This window comes from Mustela nigripes, chromosome X (assembly GCF_022355385.1).
Source record: "Mustela nigripes isolate SB6536 chromosome X, MUSNIG.SB6536, whole genome shotgun sequence".
Taxonomy (NCBI): Eukaryota; Metazoa; Chordata; class Mammalia; order Carnivora; family Mustelidae; genus Mustela; species Mustela nigripes.
Window position 1 is genome coordinate 68,385,960 of NC_081575.1, and position 15,974 is coordinate 68,401,933.

Genomic DNA, 15,974 nt, shown 5'->3' on the forward strand with positions numbered 1-15,974 from the left:
GATCATGACCTGAGCCGAAGGCAGCGGCTTAACCCACTGAGCCATTATATCTGATGATAAGGGTCTAGTATCTAGACTACATAAAAAATCTTGTGGTGCCTGGGTGGCTCAGTTAAGTATCTGCCTTCAGCTCAGGTCATGATCTCAGGGTCCTGGTATCCAGTGCCGAAACATTGGGCTCCCTGCTGAGCAGCCTGCTTCTCTCTCTCTCTCCCACTCCCCCTGCTTGTGTTCCCTCTTTCTCTGTCAAAACCCAATTAAAATTAGAAAAGTATTTGAGTAGATTTTTCTCCAAATAAGATATCCAAATAGCCAATAAGCACATACAAAGATGCTGAACATCATTAGTCATTAAGGATATGCAAATCAAAACCACAATAAGATATAAGATATTATCACTTCACACTTACTAGGTTGGCTCTGATTAAAAAGATGGCTAGGGAGACAAACCATAAGGGACAATCTCACAAAACAAACTGAAGGTTGCTGGGGGGAGGAGGGTTGGGAGAGGGTGGTGGGATTATGGACATTGGGGAGGGTATGTGCTACGGTGAGTGCTGTGAAGTGTGTAAACCTGGCAATTCATAGACCTGTACCCCTGGGGCTAAAAATACATTATATGTTTACAAAAAAGTAAAAAAAATTAATTAAAAAAAGATGGCTGGGTTGCCTGGGCGGCTCAGATGGTTAAGTGTCTGCCTTTGGCTCAGGTCATGATCTCCAGGTCCTGGGATCGAGCCCCATGTTGCTCCCCACTTGGCAGGAAGTCTTCTTGTCCCCTCTGCCCCTCGTGTACTCGCGCTCTCTCTCTTCCTCTCTCTGTGCCTCTCCCAAATAAATAAATAAAATCTTCAATAAGTTTTTTAAAAGATGGCTTATAACAAGTGTTGGTGAGAATGTGGAGTAATGAGAACACTCATGTACTGCCCGTGGGAATGTAAAGTAGAAATGTAAAGCCCTTGTAGAAAACAGTCCCTCGGTTCCTCAAAATGTTACATACAGTGTTACCATATGATCCAGCAGTTCCACTCCTAGGTATTTACTCTAAAGAATTTAAAATATGGGAGACTATGGACTCTGAAAAACAACTTGAGGGTTTTGAAGGGGCGGGGTGGGAGGCTGGGGGAACCAGGTGGCGGGTATTAAGGAGGGCACGTATTGCATGGAGCACTGGTTGTGGTGCAAAAACAATGAATACTATTAACGCTGAAAGGAAATAATAATAAAAAAAGAATTTAAAATAGGTCCACAGAAAAACTTGTACACTGGGGCGCCTGGGTGGCTCGTTCAGTTAAGCCTCTGCCTTTGGCTCAGGTCATGATCCCAGCAGTCCTAGGATTGAATCCCACATTGGGCTCCCTGCTCAGTGGTGAGTCTGCTTCTCTCTCTGCTTGCTACTTCCCTTGCTTGTGTGCTCACGCTCTCTCTCTCTCTCTCTCTCACACACACACACTCTCTCTGACAAATAAATAAAATCTTTTAAAAAGGGGGTGAATTTTATGGTATATGAATTTTATCTCAACAAAAAAGTACATACTGTATGATTACCTTTATATTTGGCGCAGAAACGGGTTTAAAAAAGTCAATGCTGGGGGGCCTGGGTGGCTCAGTCATTAAGCATCTGCCTTCAGCTCAGGTCATGATTCCAAAGTCCTGGGATGGAACCCCACATAGGCTCTGTGCTCCACAGGAGGCCCACTTTCCCTCTCCCACTCCCCCTGCTTGTGTTCCTGCTCTGGCTGTCTCTCTTTCTCTGTCAAATAAATAAATAAAATATTTTTTTAAAAAGTCTATGCTATTAGAAGTCAGGACAGAGGTTATTCTTGTTAGGGGTCGGGGAGTGGTAACTGGAAGGAAGCAGGAAGGGGATTTCTCTGGGACTGATGTTTTGTTTCTTGATGAGGAGCTGTTACGTGTGTGTTCATTTTGTGAACATTTATTGAACTGTTTATTAATTATAAACAATGAATTTCTATTTTCATTTCATTTCATTTGTTAAATTTATTTCATTTCATTTATTAAAAATAAAGTTTTTACTGTATTAGCAAATAACTTTAAACAATAACAGCTATGCTGTAGAAATTGTGGTAAAGCTGGTTTACTCTAACATGACAGATAGCCCTGTAAATGGATTTAAAAAACTTCCTTTGGTGAAGCACTGTAACAAGTATCAAAGTTTATAAATATCTTCATTATCTTTGACTCAATAATCATACTCCTGGGAATGAAGACTAAGAAAGTAATTCTAGTAAAAAGAAATGTTGTGGGTTTTTTTTTTTTGAGTCATTGTGTTAATAAAGTTGTTTTGTATAATAAAAGAAAACTGGAAACAACCTGAATAAATTTTTTTAAATTTATTTATCTATTTATTTATTTTTAAAAAGGTTTTATTTATTTATGACAGAGAGAGATAGCGAGAGAGGGAACACAAGCAGGGGGAGCTGAGGGGGAAGCCTGATGTAGGACGCCGTTCTGGGATCATGACCTGAGCAGAAGGCAGATGCTTAATGACTGAGCCACCCAGGCATCCCCTGAATAAATGTTTAAATGGTTAAGTAAATAATGTTGCCATCAGTGCTATGGAATATATTTTTTTAAAAGATTTCATTTATTTATCAGAGAGAGAGGGGGAGAGAGTGAGCACAGGCAGACAGAATGGCAGGCAGAGGCAGAGGGAGAAGCAGGCTCCCCGCTGAGCAAGGAGCCCGATGTGGGACTCGATCCCAGGATGCTGGGATCATGACCTGAGCCGAAGGCAGCTGCTTAACCAACTGAGCCACCCAGGCATCCCTATGGAATATTTTTTAAAGATTTATTTATTTGAGGGGTGCCTGGGTGGTCAGCGGTTAGATGTCTGCCTTGGGCTCAGGCCATGATCCCAGGGTCCTGGGATCAAGCCCTGAGCCTGCTCAGCAGGGAGACTGCTTCTCTCTGCTTCTGCCCTGTCTCTCTCAAATAAATAAATAAAATATTTAAAGAAAAAAAGATTTATTTGAGAGAAAGTGGTTGCACACGCAAGTGTGGGGAGGGGCAGAGAAAGAAGAGGGAAGAGACTCTCAAAAAAATATTTTATTTGGGGCGCCTGGGTGGCTCAGTGGGTTAAACCTCTGCCTTCAGCTCGGGTCATGGTCTCGGGGTCCTGGGATCAAGCTCTGCATTGAGCTCTCGGCTCAGCAGGGAGCCTGCTTCCCCTCCCTCTCTCTGCCTGCCTCTCTGTTTACTTGTGATCTGTCTCTCTCTGTTAAATAAATCAATAAAAAATTTTTAAAAATATTTTATTTATTTATTTGAGAGAGAGAGAGAGAGATTGAGCAGGGAAGAGGGGCAGAGGGAGAGGGAGACTGAGCCACCCAGGCGCTCCTCTTCTTGTGCATTTCAGTGAGGTACCGTACCTATAGGAGGTGGGCATTGAAGTCCAATAGGTTTATCAGGAAGATGGTCAACAAAATTATTCTGGTGTGAGGTCAGGCACATCGTGCCTCAACTTACTCATCAGGAAGATGGAATTAAATACACCCCCTCCTCCAAGAATTCAGTATCGTTAAAGTTTCACATTTAACAGTTTAACTAGAAATACACTACGGAGAGACTGAGGCCTAAAAATCTATTAAGTATCTGGGGTGGCCGAAAATCATCTTTCAATCTCTTGCTGACTGCCGTTGAAATACCCACAGTTGAGGGTGAGAGCTGCAGGATCGGAGTCAGACGGCTGTCCATAATCTTGGCATGGTCCTTGGGAAAGATCTCAGGGGTGAGGAAACCTCGTGTAAAAAAGCAAGCTAAGGAAGACTGAGGGAGAGTGAGTTGGAGACTTCCTGTGCCGTTTCCTCCTCCACTTCTTCCCCCTCCCCCACTGCCGCCAATCACAAATTCTGACCCTTAAGGCACAAAGGTAGAAAATCCCATGGGGTCTCAGGCCTGGAAGCCTCTCATTGTCCCGCTCTGACTAGAAACTCGGAGAATGGGAAAAGGCCACCCTCTCCTCGCCTGTCCCCTGCTTTCTTGCCCCTTGCCACGCTGGGCTTGCTGTGGCAAGAGGGAAGCCGTCTCCGGCTGCAAGCAATCCTTTTTGCAAAGCCGAGGAATGAGTGAATGAGAGAGAGTGACAGAAAGAGAGACAGAGAGTGTATGTGTGCCTGTAGTGTCTGTGGTGGAGGGAGGATTGGGGGTGGGATTCCATGACGTTACCGGCTCCGCCTCCCGGTGTATATAAGGGGGGCGCTTGGCGCGCAACGACCCCAAGCCGCAGCTTTGAAGCCTGAACAACGAAGTCGGTAGCCCCAACCCAACTCGGCTTAACTAAGCCTCAGCCAACCCAATCTGAGACTCGCCTCTCCCTGGGCTTGGAACAGCTCTCTGGTAAGCCTCGGGGGCCGACAGGTGTGTCGGAAGGTGACTGCGAGGGTCTGGGCATACCTAGGATTCCCCGGCAACCATAGCGTGCAGTTGCATCAACGCGGCGGTGACCTGTTGCTGGGCGAGACCCCGGCCCCGGGATGGCTCCCGTCTCCACCTCAGCCCCAGACCGTTTCTAGATGAAGCCGGGAGCTGAGTTGGGGGGCGTAGGGTGGAACCCCTCTCTGTTGCAAGCAATTTCGGGCTGCCCTGGGGCCCCTCTCTGGGTGCATCTCCAAATCTTCAGATGTCGAAGCCCCGCCCCACTGTTGATTCTTGCTGGTCAGCCTTGCAGGGGCGGGAGGAGGTGGGGGGGGAACATTTGCTTACTCCCCTGGGCGACAGTAGCACGATTTACCCCGTGTGGGCTTGGTGAGTAGGGGTGAAATTGAGTCGGTGCTCACTTTCTGATCTGCCGGGGAGGTCGGTCTCCCCCCGCCCCGCCCTCCCGGCAGTGTAGGAACCTTGCCTATTAAGTAACCCTTGGGGTAAGCACCGAAAAGGAATGTGGATAGTGGATGTGAGAAGGGGGTTCTGCCTAGATGTATTTGCTAGCTGCTCCTGGGGTGAGTTCTGTTGAATTCTACAGGCCAGGGAATGGACCCAGATTAGGTTCCATGGTTCCTGGATTAGGGTCTAGGATAAACCCTAATTACCCCGTCAGAGAGAGAGAGAAAGAGAGAGACTGATACTGAGCACTCATGAGGTGCCTGGCTTCTGTACCCCAGGGGCCTTTCACATGTCTTCTGTGCATTTAGTCCTACAAACCTGTGAGTTACTGTTTATTCCTACTTGTTAAGAAAGAGACTGAGGTTAGAGGAAGACACTTGCTTTTGCCCCTTAAATGTCCTCCCCATCCCCCCATCGCTCCTTTGCCGGATGGAGTGGGTATTGTTATGCACTCTCAGAGCTTAGGGATAATGAGCCCCATTGAAGGGCTTTTTGTCTTGTTTTCCACCAGATCTTAGGCTCCTCTGCAATTTCAGCTAGAATGCTGTGGCGGACCCTTCGCAGAGTGGGTCAAAAGCTGGTACGCAGACGGGCGCTGGAGCCAGGCATGGCTGAGACTCGCCTTGCCCGATGCCTGAGCACCCTGGATTTAGTGGCCCTGGGTGTGGGCAGCACCTTGGGTGCAGGTGTGTATGTCCTGGCTGGTGAGGTGGCCAAAGATAAAGCAGGACCGTCCATTGTGATCTGCTTTTTGGTGGCCGCCCTGTCTTCTGTGTTGGCCGGACTGTGCTATGCGGAGTTTGGTGCCCGAGTCCCCCGTTCTGGTTCTGCATATCTCTACAGTTATGTCACAGTGGGTGAGCTCTGGGCCTTCACCACGGGCTGGAACCTCATCCTGTCCTATGTTATAGGTGAGATGCTGGGGCCGGGAGGGATCCTGTGCACGGCCAATGAAGGGGCAGGATGGTGAAGTGATAAATTAACATTTACAGGACTTCAGTACCCCTAAATGTGTGTGTGTTGGGGGGCCGGCTGGGAAGGTTGAAGGTGTGGAGAAATTGTTCGTTCTCCTTAACCTCTGTTCTGGGGTCGTAAATTGAGTGGTTTTGGTTTTTTAAAAAGCAAGGCTATGGGCGCCTGGCTGGCTCAGTCGGTGAAACATGCTGACTCCTGATCTTCAGGTTGTGAGTTCAAGCCCCACTCTGGGTGTAGAGCCCACTTCAAAAAAAAAAAAAAAAAAAGTAAGAATAGGTGAAAACAGCAGGGATTATTTGTGAGACTGGTTTCCGGGGAAGGGGGGAGGAAAATTGACCCCACTGTTTTTCCCTCTGCTCCCCCAGGTACAGCCAGTGTGGCCCGGGCCTGGAGCTCGGCGTTTGACAACCTGATTGGGAACCACATCTCCCAGACCCTGCAGGGGAGTATCTCACTGCATGTTCCCCATGTCCTTGCAGAATATCCAGACTTCTTTGCTCTGGGCCTTGTGTTGTTGCTCACTGGTGAGGGAAGACACAGGGAACCGGTGGGGGCAGGGCTAGGAGGGACCCAGCCAGAGATGGGGCTGGTGGAGGGGATAATGGTGAGAAAGAAGATAAGCTGAGTGGGAAAGCTGTGCACGGAAGCGGGAAGCAAAGCTCCAATGGAGGACTTTTCTGAGTCCTGACTGCTTCTTTCCCACAGGATTGCTGGCTCTGGGGGCTAGTGAGTCAGCCCTGGTCACCAAAGTGTTCACAGTGGTGAACCTTTTGGTTCTCGGTTTTGTCATCATCTCGGGCTTCATTAAGGGGGACCTGCACAATTGGAAACTCACAGAAGAGGACTACAGACTGACCATAGCTGGCCTCAATGACACCAATAGGTTAAGACATTAACTCTGAGGAGCTGCAGGGCTGGGAACATGAGGGGGAGCCAAGGGGGAAGCCATGTTAAGGGCTTCGGGATTGGGTGGGGGAGGAGGAATGGGAGCTGAGGCCTCAAAGACCTGGCAGAGTAGTTTGGCATCAGAGAAAAGGCACAGAGGAGGCTGAACACACCTTTTACCTTTTCTATCTGTTTCTTGCAATTTAGCTTGGGCCCCCTGGGCTCTGGAGGATTTGTGCCTTTCGGCTTCGAGGGGATTCTCCGAGGAGCAGCTACCTGTTTCTATGCATTTGTTGGTTTCGACTGTATTGCTACCACTGGTAACACAGTCACTCTGGTTCTGTCGGGGGCCAGGTTACAATGTATGCTCAGGTGGCATGCACATTGGTGGCAGGGGTGGGTGTTGGGAGGTGTAGGGGAGGGGACCTGCTTCCCTTATTCCGAAACTTGTGCCCCTTCCTGCAGGCGAGGAAGCCCAGAATCCCCAGCGTTCCATCCCTGTGGGCATCGTGATTTCACTGTTCGTCTGCTTTTTGGCGTATTTTGGGGTCTCTTCGGCACTTACCCTTATGATACCTTACTACCAGCTTCAACCCGAGAGTCCCCTGCCTGAGGCATTTCTTTATACTGGTTGGGCCCCTGCCCGCTATGTTGTGGCTATTGGATCCCTCTGTGCTCTTTCTACCAGGTCAGTGGGGAACATTTGTTTTCTTCTGCTGTAGGAGTATTAGGCTTTAGCATTCAGTGCTCTCGAATACCCCTTCAAAGGGCTCTGAGGAGGGGTACCCGGGGAGCTCAGTGGGTTAAGTGTCTGCCTTCGTCTCAGGTCATGATTCCAGGGTTCTGGGATCGAGCTCCTGCTCTGCGGGGAGCCTGCTTCTCCCTCTCCCCCTTCCCCTGCTTGCGTTCCCTCTCTCTGTGTCTCTCTCTGTCAAATAAATAAATTCTTTAAGGAAAAAAAAGGGGCTGTGAGAAGGCTGGGTGGTTACAGAGACTGCAGTGAACTCATGCCACTCTGGCCATTCCTCTCTCAGCCTCTTGGGCTCTATGTTCCCCATGCCTCGGGTGATCTATGCGATGGCAGAGGATGGCCTCCTGTTCCGTGTCCTTGCCAGGGTCCACACAGGCACGCACACCCCCATCGTGGCCACTGTGGTCTCTGGTATTATTGCAGGTAAAAAAAAAAAAAAAAAGTCTTTGCCCTTCCCCTAGTTGTTTCACCAATTCCCTTAACTCTGCTCTTCCCTTCTCTCATTTCTTGGTTTCTGCCCATCAATTTCAGCATTTATGGCATTCCTCTTTGAACTCACTGATCTTGTGGACCTCATGTCAATTGGGACCCTGCTGGCTTACTCTCTGGTGGCTGTTTGTGTTCTCATCCTCAGGTGAGAGTCTCTCTATAAATCGGGATTGGGTTCTTTTGTTCTCGGATTGAGGAACGCGGATTGAGGTCTATTGAGGTCTGTTCCTCCTCCTTCCCCCACCTGCCTTATCCTGACTCTCCTGGAGGGATGTGGACAGCCCAGCCCGCCAATAAGAGCTTGGACCCTTGATGATGAGGGAGGTTAAGCTGCGTGGGAGAAGATGCTAAAGCAGTTAGGGGTCGTCCTTAATTCTGCCGTCTTACTCCTGCCTCAGGTATCAGCCTGAGTTGAGGAATGATGAAGATGAGGTGGAGTTACAGGAGGAGAAGCTCCCCGAAGCAGAGAAGCTGACCCTGCAGGGACTCTTCTGTCCTCTCAACCCCATCCCCACTCCGCTCTCTGGCCAAGTTGTCTATGTGTGTTCCTCATTGCTTGGTGAGCAATGAAATTTTTCTCTAGGATGGTGGTTTCGAGGTCACTGTAATGGGGTGACGGGGGGGTGTGGTGGAGTGTGTGGCATTTGGTGGCCGAGGACGAACTAGAGAGAGCATGGCCTTCCTTGGAATGGGGTGTCTGATATCTTCACATGCTGGTCACAAAAGCCCGTTTTGATATTCTTCACCTTGACCCTTGAAGCCCTGCTCCTGACTCTTCTTTGCCTGGTATTGGCCCAGTGGCCCATCCCACTGCTTTCTGGAGACCCGGTGTGGACCGCAGTGGTTGTGCTGCTCCTGATGCTCATTACTGGGATCACTGGGGTCATCTGGAGACAGCCACAGAGTCCAACACCCCTGCACTTCAAGGTAAATGACCTCTTTCTTCCCACCTCTTCACCCATCTCAGAAGAGCAGGCTCCAGATGCTTTGGGCTCTAATAAGGTTCGTAAATATTCTTTAATTGGACGAGGAAGGAGAGATACCAGAGAAACCTAGGCCGAATACTTCTCTCACCCTTCGTAGTTCCTTTCCAGCTCTGTTTCCCCAAACTGTGTATCCTTGGAGTCCTGTAGAAGGTGCAGTGTAGTGGGTGTTGAAATACACAAGATGAGTAGGAACTGGACCCTCCCTTTCTGGGCGAGTAGGTTAGGGATCTCTTTCTAGGTCACCTCATGGGATATACAAAGAAGGTTTTGCTTTGTTCCCAGGTACCTGCTTTGCCTCTCCTCCCACTAGTGAGCATCTTTGTGAATGTTTATCTTATGATGCAGATGACAGCGGGCACCTGGGCCCGATTTGGGGTCTGGATGCTGATCGGTAGGTATCCACTGGGGAAGAGTAGTCCTTTTGGGTGTCCTACCCCAATCCTTTTCCCTCTTGGTCTCACATAGGGAGACCTTTGAAGCCTTTATGGGTCACTATTTCCCTACCTCACAACTCCCCTCTTTCCACTAGGCTTTGCTATCTACTTCGGCTATGGGATCCAGCACAGCCTGGAGGAGGTTAAGAGTAACCAAGCTCCACTCAAGTCTAGGGCCAGAACTGTAGACCTTGATCTCAGCAGTGCCTGTACACATTCGATCTGATGTCATCACCCCTGAATGCTGTCTGGTCCCCCTGCACAATAATGGCAAGCACCCTTGAGCACACGGGAAGCTAGGGATCCCGTGGGATGTGGGTGGGGGACCACTAACAGCTCTGTATTTAATGTGGAGTGAAGGGTGTGTCTTTGCTGTTTCTCCTCTTGGTTTTTAAATTTTTATTTTTCGTGGTCTCTTTTCTGATCGTGTCTGTAGCTGCTTCCTGGATTTTACAAAATTATTAAAAAGAAACCAGAAAAAGAAACCATGTCTTGTTCTTTGCTTGCTAGAGATGATGTGGGGCCTGACTTTTGGTGTGGAGAGAGCTTCAGATAAGTGTGCTGCATTTGCTCCAGTCGCCGCTAAAGGATCTGTTGTGCTTGTGTGTTTCTTGTTGGCTCAGGGTTGGAGGAGGGTGGCGTGAGCACTTGTCAAGCCTAGTCCCACTTAAAGGAATGATCTTGAGATCGGTTTCCCTCTGGCTATACTAAAGGTTAGCTTCTGAGTAAGTAGGACGGCAATACTTGCCTTTGAGATTTGGGGGTGGACTCTGATCTCCACACTGGCATTGGTCAGGACCTACACTGAGACCATTGTCTTCTGTTCCACCCCTTCTAGTTGGACCAGACCCAGACTCTTGTGACTGCCTGGGTAACAGCAATTTTGGCTAGGGTATTTGGCCCTGCTGGGAGGAGGGGTGGACCAGAGTGGGGTTTGGTAGAGGACTGTATATTATACGTGTAGATCCCAATGGCTGTAGAAGTGGTAAGGCAGAAGAGGTCAGAGCTTTGCTCAGACCGAGAATGATTCATTCATCCACCTATTCAACAGTGGAACTCATGTTAAAATAGTAGGCCCCATGCCGGGCGCTTGGAATACAAATATGAATAAAACCTCTAGTCCCTGCCCTCAAGGAACTCACCATCTAGAGGGGGTGAAGCAGGTACACATGAAATAAATAATGTGACTTGACACCAGGGGAGGGGTGAGTGCTGATTGCTACAGAAACATAAAGAAGGACATGCTTGACCTGAGTCTTGAATGGGTGTTCCTGAAGTGGACCTAGAGGAGGGCTTGTTTGTTGGTGAGTGGTGTGCACAAAGCCACGAAGTGTGAAGAAGCACATTGTATTTGGAGGCATGGCCTGTAGTTTAGTATGGTTGGAGGGTAGCCTGTGTGGGGTTGTGAAATAAAGCAGACCATAGGAACAGTGTGGGTGGCTTTGTATATCCTACCAAGGAATTCAGATGTTCTCTTTGTAAATAGTGCGAGTGTGGAGGTGAGGGGGGCAGGTAGTGAAGGAGTCTAAGGAAGATGGTTGGGTTTGTTAGTCCCCACAGCGGCAAAGGGGGTGCTTCCAAAGAGGCTGGGGGAAGTTAGAGCAGCGGGATAACAGTCACCATTTCACTCTTGTGTGACATTGCTAGTAGTAATTAGGAGGATGTTGCGATTGTTTCGGTAACATTTTAGGGTCTTTGATCAGTTGGATGTAGGAGGTAAGAAAGAAGTGGATGGCTTCGATTTCTGCATGAAATTCCTGATTGGGTGATCAGATTATTAGCCAAGATGGCAAAAGAGGAGTAGCATATTGGGGGAAAGATGAAATCAGATCAAGATATGCTAGTTTATAAACATATAAGAATTTAGCTTCATATAGGTCAAGATAAGTAATCAACAACTGGAACTTGAAGCTAGGCTAGAAGTCCAGGCTAGAGTTTAAGATTTGGGGGCTATCAACTCAGAGCACACATGTATATTTGGGGGAGATTGGCTGGCTCAGTTGTAGAACATGTGAGTCTTGATCTTGGTTTAGGGATTACTTAAAAAAAAAAAAGAAACCTCTAGTATAAGTTATATAATTATCTTTACATACAAAGAGCTCTTAAAAATCAGTAAGATGAGGGGAGCTTGGGTGGCTCAGTGGTTAAGCATCTGCCTTCAGCTCAGGTCATGATCACAGGGTCCTGGGATTGAGTCCTGCTTTAGGCTCCCTGCTCAGCTTCCCCCTCTCCCACTTCCCCTGCCCGTGTTCCCTCTCTCAGTAGCTCTTTCCCTGTCACATAAATAAATAAAATCTTTTAAAAAATCAGTGAGATGAATAAACTGATAGTTGAATCAAGGATATAAATAGTTTGCAGAAAAAAATATGTAACACCAACAAATACTGATACTCAGCCTCACTCATTAAATGCAAGACAAAACAATTGAGAACTCAGTTCTTAACCTTATAGATCAGCAAAACAAATTTTTGTAAGACTTTATTTTATTTTAAAGGTTTTATTTTTATTTATTTGACACTCAGAGATCACAAGTAGACAGAGAGGCAGGCAGAGAGAGAGGAGGAAGCAGACTCCCCGCTGAGCAGAGAGCAGGATTCGGGGCTTGATCCCAGGACCCTGGGATCATGACCTGAGCCGAAGGCAGAGGCTTTAACCCACTGAGCCACTCAGGCGCCCCTGTAAGACTTTATGTTGAAGTAATATCTGCACCCAATGTGGGCCTTAAACCCACATCCCTGAGATCAAGAGCTCTGTGCTCTATAGACTGAGCCAGCCAGGTGCCCCCCTCCATAAACCAAAGTTCAGTGATTTGGTGTTGGCAAAAGTGAGGGGAAACAGACAGTCTTATGCTTGATGGGGATTACACTGTTGTAACTTTTGTGAGAGTAATTTGATAATACAAGAATTAAAAACATTCCTGGGGCGCCTGGGTGGCTCAGTGGGTTAAGCTGCTGCCTTCGGCTCAGGTCATGATCTCAGGGTCTTGGGATCGAGCCCCGCATCAGGCTCTTTGCTCAGCAGGGAGCCTGCTTCCTCCTCTCTCTCTGCTCCTCTCTGCCTGCTTGTGATCTCTGTCTGTCAAATAAATAAGAAATCTTAAAAAAAAAAGAATTAAAAACATTCCTTTTGATCTGACAATTCCACTTACAGGAATTTTTAAAATTTCACTTGTATAAGGATATTTACTGTGACATTTTAAGACAATAAAACTTGGAAGCTACCGAGTGTACATCAGCAAAGAACTAGTTAAGTTACAATACATTAATTCGGTGGAATATTTACAGAGCCAGTAAGAAAATGACATAGAATTCTATGTGCCAAGGGGTGATACAGAAAGCTCTTCAAGATAGACTATTAAGTAGGAACAAAACAAAATGGAACAAAAACCCCAAGATGCAGAACATTTGTGTGACGTCTGTTTATACATTTTTTTTTTCTGGAAAAATATATAGGAAACTTAACTTCTGGTTTTTCTTCTGTACTTTTTCAGTTTTCCTAACCAGATAGAAGCATTACTTTTCTCATTCATTTTATAATCATCATAACAGTAAAAAATAACAGCAAAAAATTGGGGTACCTTTAACATTTAAGGGATGAAAGAAGATTCAGCACCAGAGATGAAGAAAGAATGACTGAATAGACAGGACAGTGATGTGGGAAGTCTAGGGAGGAAAGGACTTTCCAAGAACAGTCAGCGATGCCAAATGCTGCCTAAAGAGCCACGTTAAGTAAGAAGAGGACAGAAGAGGGTTTATTGGCTTTGTCAGTAGGTAATTTGATCATTTCATGAGTAGTTTTGGTCAGATGGTAGGAGTGAGGGCCCTAAGGCAGTGGGTAGAGTAAATGGAGGGTGAGGAAGCAGGTACAGCGTTTCAAGCCACCAGCCAAAGGGAGTCAAGAGGATTTTGTTTTATAAGATGGGCTGTTCTGGTATTTTCATGCTTAACGAAGATTGTCAATGGAGAAAGTGAATACATTTTGGTTCTACTGTTGAAATAAATAATTTATGAAGGATGTACTAGTTCTCTGCTTTGGTTTCCTAGTCTTTTTTTATTCCATGCAATGTTTCCCATACTTCAGACCTTTAGGAATTTTTCTCTATTTGTGTAATTCCTGTAATGTTAAAAACAAAACAAAACAAAACAAAACCTTCACTTTTTAAAGCTTAAATACACTTATTTATTTATATTTATATTTTTTATTTATTTTTTTAAAAGATTTTATTTATTTGACAGACAGAGATCACAAGTAGGCAGAGAGGCAGGCAGAGAGATAGGAGGAGAAGCAGGCTCCCCACTGAACAGAGAGCCCGACAACGACGATGTGGGGCTGGACCCCAGGATCCTGGGATCATGACCCGAGAGAAAGGCAGAGGCCTTAACCCACTGAGCCACCCAGGTGCCCCCTATTTATTTATTTTTTTAAAAAATTTTATTTATTTGACAGACATCACAAGTGGGCAGAGAGGCAGGCAGAGAGGAGGAAGCAGGTTCCCTGCTGAGCAGAGACCACCCCCCCCTTCCTGGGCTCATACCAGTACCCTGGGATTATGACCTGAGCGAAAAAGGCAGAGGCTTTAAGCCACTGAGCCACCCAGGCACCCCTACACTTATTTATTTTTAAAGATTTTATTTATTGATTTGAGAGGGGGGAGGGAGGACTTGCAGAAGCCTGATGGGGGGAAGGGCAGAGAGAGAGAGAGAGAGAGAGAGAAGCAGGCTCCTTGATGAGCAAAGAGCCCGGCCTGGGGCTTGATCCTAGGACCCCAGGAGCATGACCTGAGCTGAAGGCAGATGCTTAACTGACTGAGCCACCCAGGCACCCCTATTTATAAAGTTTTATTTAAGTAATTTGTATATCCAACCTGGGGCTCATGACTCCAAGGTCAAGAGTAGCACAGCACAGTCTTCTGATTTGGTCAGTCAGGTGCCCTAATACGCTTACTTGAAAGGAAAGCATTTGGGGGCACCTGGGTGGCTCAGTCGGTTAAAGCCTCTGCCTTCGGCTCATGCTTCGGCTCAGGTCATGATCCCGGGGTCCTGGGATTGAGCCCTGTGTCCGGCTCTCTGCTCGGCGGAGGGCCTGCTTCCCTTCCAAATAATCCTTAAATGCATTTAGCTTTCCATGGTTTCTCTGCCACCCCCCACTTCCATCAACCATGGTCTGGAAGCCAATAGTCCAAAGATCAATGGTAGCTTGATGCTACATCAGTGCCCATGTCATTCACCTGGCTTCATCTTACCATGTAGGCATTTTATCATCTCACATCCTCTCTGGAAGAAGGGTGAGTACAGTACAAGATCTTTTGAGAGAGACCACATTCATATTACTCAAGATATTGTTATACTTGTTCTATTTCATTACCGTTGTTAATCCTTTATTGTGCCCAATTTATAAACTTTATCATAGGTATGTCTGCGCAGGAAGAAATAGTATATATCGTGTTCGGTGCTCTCTGTGGTTTCGGGCATTTCCTGGGGGTCTTAGAGTATACCCCCTGTGGATGAGAGGGAACTGTTAAATACCGCACTTTGGAAACCCTTAGGCAGTTAGTGAGTAATCTCTTTAGGATGCTGAGTTTAAAGATGGCTTTAGGCATAGTCTAATCTTAATCTCCTCCAGGAGTGAGGGATAAACTTGGCCCAAATCCGTACAAAGACACCAAGCAGGAAATAAGCAAGTGTCCTAAGAGAGCTATGCATGAAATCCCATGAAGAACTCAAATCAGGGAGTCCTTGGAAGTCTTCATGGAGGTGGAGGCTCTTAAACTGGGGCACAAAGGATAGGTAAAATGTGTAATTTCAGCAACGGGTAGAGCATTTCAGGAGGAGGGAACCTTGGGCATAAAGACAAGAAATTGAGAAACCTTATAGTTTGGTGTGCCTACAGCCTCGGATGTTGAAGGGATGAAGTGGGAAAATAGGGCAGGAAACATACCTTCCAGTCAGACTCTTTGAAGGTCATTACTTTCAGAGCTTAGTCTAAGGGCAGGGAAGTGGGTGGATGAGAATGTTCGAATGAATGAAAGAAAGCGGTTCTGTGATTTGGTTCAATGAATGTACCTCAGCTGCCCAGTCACACCATTATAATCTAGATCTTGCCAGAATGTACACCTGTGAAACCACGAATTCAAACATCAAGTTCTCTGTCCACAGCTTCCCCAACTCACTTGCTCGAGTAACCCCACAACAATAATTCTTTGACCTCATGAATCCCCTAATTCATTCTCCCCTCCCACATACATTTTCTCTTATTTTATCAGGTTCTGCCAGTCTTTGCTTGCTCCCTTTCCCACTTAAATTCCTGAATATATTATCATTATGACTCTTGCAAATACCTTCACCTCCCTAGGCAGTATTCCAGAGTCCTACGCCTTGCCCCCAGAGGAATCCGAACATCGCACCTGTGGGGTTCAGGAGTTTTGGAGGCAATCCTAAACCTGGGCAGCTTAACAACCGTCAGCCTTCACTAGGTCCTCACCACTACCTGGGAACCTTTTTTTTTTTTTTTCCCTCTCCAATTCCCCTCTCTAAAACAACTGTTTCTTACCTTATTCACATTCTTCAAATCTCTCCCTCCTACTCTCTGCTCTTGACTGCCTCATACTTT

The 15,974-nt window shown here is 46.9% G+C and overlaps 1 protein-coding gene across 1 annotated transcript; it reads left to right on the top strand.

Annotated features, from left to right (window-relative positions):
* Window positions 1–4,246: 4,246 nt before the first annotated feature.
* Window positions 4,247–9,832, top strand: SLC7A3 (solute carrier family 7 member 3). Its single transcript, XM_059384563.1, has 12 exons — window positions 4,247–4,359; window positions 5,357–5,756; window positions 6,186–6,344; window positions 6,526–6,703; window positions 6,913–7,025; window positions 7,171–7,393; window positions 7,740–7,879; window positions 7,988–8,090; window positions 8,344–8,504; window positions 8,706–8,872; window positions 9,214–9,322; window positions 9,461–9,832. The coding sequence occupies exons 2-12, from the start codon at window positions 5,387–5,389 to the stop codon at window positions 9,589–9,591; spliced, it is 1,854 nt and encodes a 617-aa protein (XP_059240546.1). The 5' UTR covers window positions 4,247–4,359; window positions 5,357–5,386; the 3' UTR covers window positions 9,592–9,832.
* The last annotated feature ends 6,142 nt before the right edge of the window (window positions 9,833–15,974 follow it).